The sequence below is a fragment of the Plectropomus leopardus genome, unplaced genomic scaffold (assembly GCF_008729295.1).
Source record: "Plectropomus leopardus isolate mb unplaced genomic scaffold, YSFRI_Pleo_2.0 unplaced_scaffold4900, whole genome shotgun sequence".
Taxonomy (NCBI): domain Eukaryota; kingdom Metazoa; phylum Chordata; class Actinopteri; order Perciformes; family Serranidae; genus Plectropomus; species Plectropomus leopardus.
In genome coordinates this window covers 1-8,817 of record NW_024653774.1, presented here as the reverse complement: position 1 = coordinate 8,817, position 8,817 = coordinate 1, and the positions used below count along the sequence as shown (strand labels likewise).

Below are 8,817 nucleotides of genomic sequence, written 5' to 3'. Positions count from 1 at the left end.
ACACACACACACACACACACACACACACACACACACACACACACACAAAGAGATACACTGACAGCACATTTGAAATTTACCATGCAGCAATACCATATCTGAGTCCTTTTCTATTTTCAGTAAAAACAGGGTTTTGTGTTTGTTGTGGAAAGCTTTGCACAGATGATTTTCCCCAAAATATTCACAACTGGGATTAATTTTAGGGAAAAACCCTTAACCCTCCTGCATTAACTCACATTTCATTAAATCTCCAGCTCTATGTTTTTTGGGTTTGTTACTGGATAATGCCATAATGAAAGAACGGTCTGGCTACAGCAACAGGATGTAGAATAAAACTGAGACATTCAAAATCATCTGCTGTTTTATGGATTTAGATGGGACTGATGACAAAAATGATTATTTTGAACGTGCTACATACAGAATAATGGGGAGGAAAGACAACCCGAAAACATAATGTTTCCAGCCTCGGCTATCGGCAGCATGGAGGCGTAAAAATGCAACGTGCATCTTGGCAAACAATTTGGAAAAAGCTGACTAATGAATTGACAAAGAGACAGAAAAGAAAGAGAAAAAACACTCTTTTTTTTTTTAAACAGAGAAAATGTCTATAAAATTAAGTAATTTCAATTATTAATTTTGGATAATTTTAAAAACATATTGCCATATAAAATCAAGCATTTCAACACTTCAGTGTGCCTTGGACTGTTTTTAAAGATTTTAATTTTATATTTTTTTAATGAAGACGATATTCCACCCAATGAACCCTTCACAAGGTGGAATATTTTGTCAATATTTACATGTTCTCCATTCTTGACATAACTCACAGTAACAAACCCTTCATACAGGACGTCATCTCGTTACATGTAATCTATTACTCCTCATTTCCAGGCTGACCTGCGCATCCCCTGCAGCCTCTCCAGGCAGCCGGCAGCCAGCGGGTCTCTGGGCCGCGACTCCAGGAAACGCACTGTGTGTCTCATCAAATCCCGACTGGGCGGAAACAAGCCTGAGCACAGCCACATGAGCTGCCACCCACGCTCCATACTCATGCTGCAGGAGCGAGAGAAGAGGGACCAAATCACGCAGGATTGGTTATGTTGGCTCTGAGTTACATGAGAACGATTTAACAGAAGTTCACAGTGAGGGAGCACCTGTTGGTGTTGTTGGTCATCTGTCTCATAATCTGGCAGTAGATCTCGTCCTGCAGAGCCTCATGCTGGGTGGCTGGACCAAAGATCTGGTCTGTCAGATCTATGTGGCTGCGAGCGTGTTTCATGGGGTAGTCGCCCATGTACTTCAGGATAGGTAGCAGCCAAAGTTAAAGATTCACACACACAGTGATGAAACTGAACTGAGCTCCGAAACACATGCAGTCTGTTTTTATGTGGTCTACAGAGAGGAGCTGGTTTCTCTAAAAAAAAAGGTACAGATTACAGATTGTTTGGAATCATTAATATTGAGGTTAAAAATAACATTTTTAGTTTAAGCCTTTTTCTCACCATTCAGCTACAGCAGTCCTTAAATCAGAGAAACACCTTAAAATAATGGAAATAGTCTAAAATCCCTGATACATCATAATATCCTAAAAATATCCAAAAATCCTAAAAACGTCCTAAAATCCTACAAAGGGGTTTAAATCCCTTAAAACATCCTAAAATCCTGTAAACACCCTAAAATCCTTTAAACAACCTAAAATCCTACAAACATCCTAAAATCCCGTAAAAATCTTAAAATCCTGTAAACATCCTAAAATCCTGTAAATATCTATATCTATATCGTTTTGATAATGATCACACTGAAACTGCACAGCTTTGATGTTAGACGCCTTTGCATCCTTCATCGGCAGGGCGCATGTCTACTAACGGTCTACTAATCCATCTTAAGTCATTTTTAATTATTTAATAGGCCTACCTGTGAATTTTGCGGATATGCAGCACCTAAATTTGCCCATGTAAACAGAAACTCAATAGCTGCACCTAAATTTTACAGTGAAAAAGATATTTAATTCCTAAATTACTGTTAATAGAACACTATGTGATATAAAAGGCACTATTATACTGTTTATTACACTGCAAAACGGCCAGATCTCACCACAGCGTTTCAGGATTGGCCTCCATCTTTAACCGTGGCGGGAACATAAAACCCATGAAACCTAACAGATGGCGTCTGCGTGCACGCAGCAGGGACGCCTGAGTTTTTTAGGATATCGGTGAAGGCGTTGCAGGCCAGGTTGCTGAGGTCGGAGTTGCGAGTGAGGCTCTTCATCAGCGGCTGTTTGAGAAGCTCTCTGGAGCTGGCCCACAGCTTCTCCCTGACGACCCCTTTACGACCGACATCTTTACCTGCGGGCCTGCGAGGAAACGCAGGGAGAGCGCGTCAGTCCTGTTTGCTTCTGCTGTGTTTTTTGACCACTGCTGTTTTACCCTTTGAAGCCCGGAGCCACAGCATTTTTTCTCGTGCTGCCAACAGACGCCTTTCACAGTCATTCAAACCTTTGAACTCGAAGCAAACTGTTGCAATTTCTTTTAAAAACATTGGCGGAAAATGCAATGGGCAACCTAGTGTTCAAAAACTGAGAGAAAAAAGCTAAGAAAAAACACATTTTAATCATCATAATTACATCGTTAAAATCATGTTACAGAATTACTATAATTTTAAGTTGGTTTTTTTTACCCCTTTTTTTCTTTGGTTTCCTTTTTTTCCCCTTTAGGTTGTTTTTTTAATACTAATTTTCAGCTTATTTTCTTGTAGTTTCAGATAATTTTCTTGGGTCATGTCGTCTTTTGTTGCTTTCTATGTTTTTCAATGAAATTAAGAAATTAATTTTCTCTGTTTCCAAAAGGTTAAACACACCACAAACCAAATCTAGAGGCACACTTATTGTTAGAGGAAAAGTCAGTGCTTAAAAGACTATATTTTTCCTACCTGTTTTTTCTTTTTTTTTAAATTTTATTTTTTCCTGTTAGTATTTTTTTTAAAAACCAATTTCCAGGTTATTTTATTTTTATTTTTTGGGTCATATTTTTTGTAGCATCCCATGCTTTTGAAATAAATTAAGCCAATTTCTTCAGGTTTCCAAAGGTTTAACGCGCCACAAACCAAATCTAGAGGCACACTTACTGTCGGATGAATAGTCAATGTTTAAAAAACTATATTTTAATCATAATTACGTAGTTAAAATCATGTTACAGAATTATTATAATTTTTAAGCACTTTTTTCTACCCATTTTTTAAACCTTTTCTTGTAAATTTCTGGGTCATATCTTCTTTTGTTGCTTCACATGTTTTTGAAAGAAATTAAGCCAATTTGCTCAGGTTTGAAAAGGTCCTTTTTTTAAACTTAATTTTTCTTTTTTCCCCCATTTGTCCTTAAAAACACTAATTTTCAGGTAATTTTGTAGTTTATTTTTGTGACAAATCTTTTTTTGTTGCTCATTGCCTTGTTCCTATGTTTTTGACAGAAATTAAGCCACTTTGCTCTGGTTTCAAAGGGTTAAACACAACACCAACCAAATCTAGAGACACACTTATTGTTAGATAAATAGTCAACGCTTCAAAAAAAAGCCAAATTATAAAGTGAATCGTATGATATACCTGAAGAACTCAAGCGCAAACTCCTTCAAAGAGACGGGAGCGACCGTCTTCTCCCTCTGAGTGACGTTTTGCGTTGTCGAGGGTTTCTTCTGTCCTGGACTCAGCAGTTCCTGTCGGGTCAGAAGCAGTTCATTAGTTACACCAGCAGAGGGGCTCATGTGAACCATCACACCCCAGAGTCCACTGCTGCACAGCAGACCCGAAAACTCACCATGCAACACCCTCCTGTCAAAACATGTGCAGCGACACTGATTCAAGTCAATAACTGCTGATGTCTGCTGCTCTAAATTTAGTTTTCTGACATAACTGTAATTCTACTTATAGGCCTCATTATGCACAGCTCACATATGGTACTGATTTAACCCTTTGACCACTCAGTACGCATCACTCTGCGTTCACCTGCGACACCTTTCACAAGATTTTAAGCCTTTAAACACAAAAAACAGCAAAATGGTTTCATTTGTTTCTACAACATTAGGATGAAAGACGACGGGCAACTTGGCAAGAAATGTCCCAAAAACTGCAAGAAATTTTTAGATTTAGAAAATCATTTTAAAAAGCTATATTTAGAGTTAATATAATTATATAATTGACATTATTAATTGATTAATTAATTTTGTTTAGGGTTGCCAGACTATAACTGGGCTGAAATGTTAATAATTGTGTTACAGAATTTAAGAAAAGGCAATGAATAAATAAATAAAATAAAATAAAATAAAATAAAATAATGAAAAAACAAGGAAATGACCCAGAAAAAAAGTGCTTAAAATTATGATACTTTTATACTAATGCCGATGAGTCATTATTGCTTTAAGGCTTTTTTTTCACTTCCTTGTTTATTCATTTTCCTTTTTTGGTGCTAATTTTCAAGTAATTTTATTGTTAGTTTTTTACTTTTTATGATATTTTTAATTTTTTTCCAAATGTTTGCTGTGTTTTTAACCTTTCTTTTTCTTATTCATTTTATTTCTTTTTTTTTTTTTACTAATTTTCAGGGAATTTCCTTTTTTTTTTTTTTTTTTTAGCAATTTCTTGCTAGTTTTTTAGTCATTTCTTCTCATGTTGCTCATCACTTTGTTCCCCTTTTTTTCTTTTTTAACAAATCAAGCTAATTTGCTCGTGTTTCAAAGGATGAAACATACTTTTAGTATAGAGTTTATGACAGTCTCATTATTCTGACATACATTCATTTTACAATAAAACGACACATAAAGGTGACTCTACCAGTATTTCGTCAGAGGGCCTCTCTAGAGTGGGCAGAAACTGCACGAAGTCCTTATCGACCACACCGTTGGCGCTGGTGCGCTGGTTGTTTGCTTTGATCCAGTTCCCGTCCGGAGCATTTTCCTCGTCTTTCTCCACCAGCAGCAGGTCTCCTCGTTTACAAACCAGGATCAAGGGGTCTTCTGCAGGAGGAGCGAGAGAGAGGAAGAGTGTTTTTCGTGCATGTATGAGATAAGATATTTTCCTGTGTGCATGGACTCGCATGCTGAGACTCTGACCTGGTTTGTTGAGATCCTGCTGAGCCAGCGCGTACACTGAGCGCTCTCTCAGACCCTCCAGGTTTACCTCTACGAGAGCCGCCATGTCCGCAGCTTCCGCAGACTTCAGGACAAACTCTCCTCTGACGGTGACCAAACTCACCGTCTGAGTACTGACATGACTGTCACTGGACACGCCGCAGACACAAGTTTCATTTGTTATTAAACTGAAACAAAAGTCACAATATTAGCAGAAAGAAAAGAAAGATTCCTACCTGCTGATGCGAACTTCCTTTACCTCGACGTAAGGAAGCTCGAGGAGTCTCAGGTCTCGGCCGTCCATGAAGAAGATGCCGCTCCAGTTTACAGCCACAACAAACCTGCTTTTGGGTAAAGGAGGTCCTGTGGACGAATATGGGAATGCAAATGTCTCAGGCAGGATTGTAAGAGGTCTGCCGCTTCTCAAACTACTTTTGTAAAAGTACTAAAATTTAAACCCTTTAAATGCCATTTTAAAGACTTGCTTTTATGAGATGTCTTTTTATTTCCTCTTTTTATTTATTTTTATATATTTTACCTTAATAATTAATTTTTTATCTCTTTTATTTCCTTTTATTCGTGTTTTTATTGCATCTATTTTTTCTGCTGTTTGTTTGCAGTCTAATTCTTTGTATTATCTGCTACTATTTTGCACTGTTTGTCTAGTTTGTCTAGTTTTTTCTCGCTTGTGTTCAATGAGACTGTTTGGTTTTCTGATGTATCGCCGTCTATATTTCCCATTTCTGCTTTGCTTTGTTTGTCAAAGCACTTTATAAACTGTTTTTAAAGGTGCATTTTATTTCCCCTTTTACATTGTTAAAAGAAAGTCCAAAATATTCAAGGCCATGAGGACAAAAAACAGAATTAAATCAAGACATTTCTGGATGTTAACTAAAACTTTCATTGCATGTTAACCCTTCGTGCCCGCTGTAATATTACACAAACTCGTATTGCTCTGCGTATTAAATGCGCTTTTCAAAATAAGGCTTTAAAAATACTATACATTAATATGCTTTTCTTTTTTCATTGAGTTTATTTTTTTGACCAACATCAGTCTCTATGCCAGTTTTTTGTCACAATGCCACTATATTTTTGGAGGGAAAAATAAATAAATAAATAAATAATTTTAAAGATACTACATGCAAAGTACATTCTTATTCTTATTCTTATCCTTATTCTTATCACAGGCTGGGATATGTCAGTGATTAGCAGCAACATTGATTGTGAAAGGTCACCTAGTGGAAAAGCATGTATTTCTTCCGTATGCCAAATATGGTTAAAAAATAATGTCATCAGGTGGAAAATAATAATAATGACAAATTCCAAGTCAAAAGCCCAGAATGACACCCAGAAATAATACAATGCATGTTTTTATGGCTGTGTGATCAAAAATAGCACTTTGAATGGGTTTCAATGGAGCATTTTTTGTCAGTCTGAAAGTAACAATTTTGTTTCCACAGTGTATTTTAGACTTATTGTAGCAGCTGAGCTGGAAATTCACAGATTAAACAAAAATGCAAAATCTGCCAAACGCATGAACAAAACCAAAATGATCAAAAACAACGAATTAAAAGTGCCTTAAATGTGCCAAACAGTCCCTAAGGGTTAATGCAGTGTGTAAAACATGCAGTGTTGACCTACCTGCCATCATCGTAACTTCATAAAACTTGGAGAAGTGCAGGGGCCATTCGTATTGGGCGTTTTTCACCAGTTCAGCCTTTACGCTGTCTGTTGTCTGCTTCCCGTTGATATAAGGACCCTGTAGGATCAGGATGTAAAAGGCGACTCACTTTTTATTGTGTGATGACTAAATATAAAACTAAAAGGAAATAAAACTCCAGTCGTGTTCATAAAACGCAGACAGTGGCTCCTTTTTTTAAACTCCAGTTTGACTGTGTGAGTTGTACCTGTAAATGTGCTGCGCTGATGAGTTGGATCCACTTGGTCATGGATTTGTTCTCGATGAGCGGGGTGGCGATGCACTCCTCCACCACCTTCTGGATGTTGTCTTTGTTGTATGTAGAACCAAACTTGATGTAATAGTGCTTTGCTGCCAGCTGGACGTATCCGTCCTCCTGAAAGACACATTTTTATTAGATTCAGTTTACACAAATCGGCTTGTTTTGTTTTGGACGTTGAAATAAATGAACATGCTGCAAAAGGAAAAGTGTTGAGCAAAGCTTCACCTTGTCGCTGGTGTACTCTCCGGACTTGATTCCCTTGACGACCTGCCTGTAGATCAGATCGGTGCTGATGTGGTCGACCGAGCAGTCGTGCCACGGCGTGAACAGTTCCTTGCGGATGGATAGCCTCCAGGGGGCGTCCTTCTCCTCCCCGCCCTGCCTCCTCATCTCCTGCTCGCACTGAGAGACCGCATCCAGCACGTGCTGCCCACAGCTGCCCAGAGACCACATCTGGAGACCAAAAACCAGTGAGGTCTGACCGAGTTTTGTTCCTGTGCAGTCTTTTTGTACTGGGATTTAGACCAGTTAAACATTTGAAAACTGAATTCATGGAGGACGAAAAACAACCTAAGTATCTCTTAATAGATAAATAGGTAAATAAATAAGGAAATATATACCTGAATGTGTAAAAAATCCAAATAAAGAAATATGAATAAAAAATAAATGAATAAAAATAAATGCAAAAATCAAAAAATATATAAATAAGTAAATAAATTACCACGACAATAAAGAAATAAATAGATAAACAAACACTGCAATAAATAAATGAATATATACAGGAAAAAAAACAATAAATACAGAAATAAATAAATAAAAGAACAAGGTCATACTGAAATAAATACAGAATGAAAGAAATGCTGAAAAAAATAAATAATTAATGACTAAATAAATGCTGCAATACATACATACATAAATAAACGCATATATAAGTAAAATAAATAGAGGAATAAATGAATGAATAAATTAGGAAATAAATACAAAAAATAAATATACAAATACATACATAAATAAATACAAGTTCATAAATACACAGTACATAATGAAAAATATCTAATCTAATTTATTTCTACATTTTATACAACTACATTTATTTATTTATTTGAGCATCTGTATGTTATTAAGACAAGAGGCATTTATTTATTTCTGTATTTATTTATTGATTCCTGTATTTATTTGGACACTATTTTTATATTTGGGCTATTTTTCATCCTCGATGGAGGATAGAAATGATGAGTAAAGCTCACCTTGTCAAAGAGGCTGATGTAGAGCGAGAATCCGTACGTGTCTCGCAGGTCAATCTGGTCGGCCACAGCCTGACAGACCTCGGCGGAGGTGGACGCCGAGTCCAGCTGCAGACTGACAGTGCGGCCGTCCAGCAGAGTCACACACACATCGATGGGCTCCTTGGACTTGACAGCCTGTCAGAGGAGAGAAGGAGGAAGAAGATGAGACCAGAATGAAACGATGATTGATTGACGGGAGGTGTGCCGAGAAAAGAAAATCCTTTGTTTCCAACAATAAACCTGGAAATACTCTCAAGAGACAACAAAGAAAAATGTGATTTTTACCTCTTGCTCTATCCAACAGGGCAGCTCCTGTCTTTCTCCGTTGGCTATTATACGACGCAGGCGCTCAGAGCAGTAATCTCCGTAACCATCCGGCCCTCTGCGGACAAAACTCTCCAAATACTGTGAAGCAGAGGAGATCAGAGCAGATTAAACAAAATACACGGCCAAATG

General features: G+C 37.3%; 1 protein-coding gene across 1 annotated transcript; it reads right to left on the bottom strand.

Moving 5' to 3' along the window:
* Window positions 1-894: 894 nt before the first annotated feature.
* Window positions 895-8,766, bottom strand: LOC121939480 (unconventional myosin-VIIb-like; the record flags this gene model as incomplete). The annotated part of the gene is made up of 12 exons (XM_042482497.1): window positions 895-1,050; window positions 1,152-1,305; window positions 2,208-2,350; window positions 3,595-3,704; window positions 4,819-5,000; window positions 5,097-5,263; window positions 5,351-5,477; window positions 6,756-6,873; window positions 7,022-7,189; window positions 7,301-7,528; window positions 8,323-8,496; window positions 8,647-8,766. Coding segments are annotated over 12 exons (1,847 nt in total), but the record flags the coding sequence as incomplete, so codon positions are not given.
* Window positions 8,767-8,817: the final 51 nt, after the last annotated feature.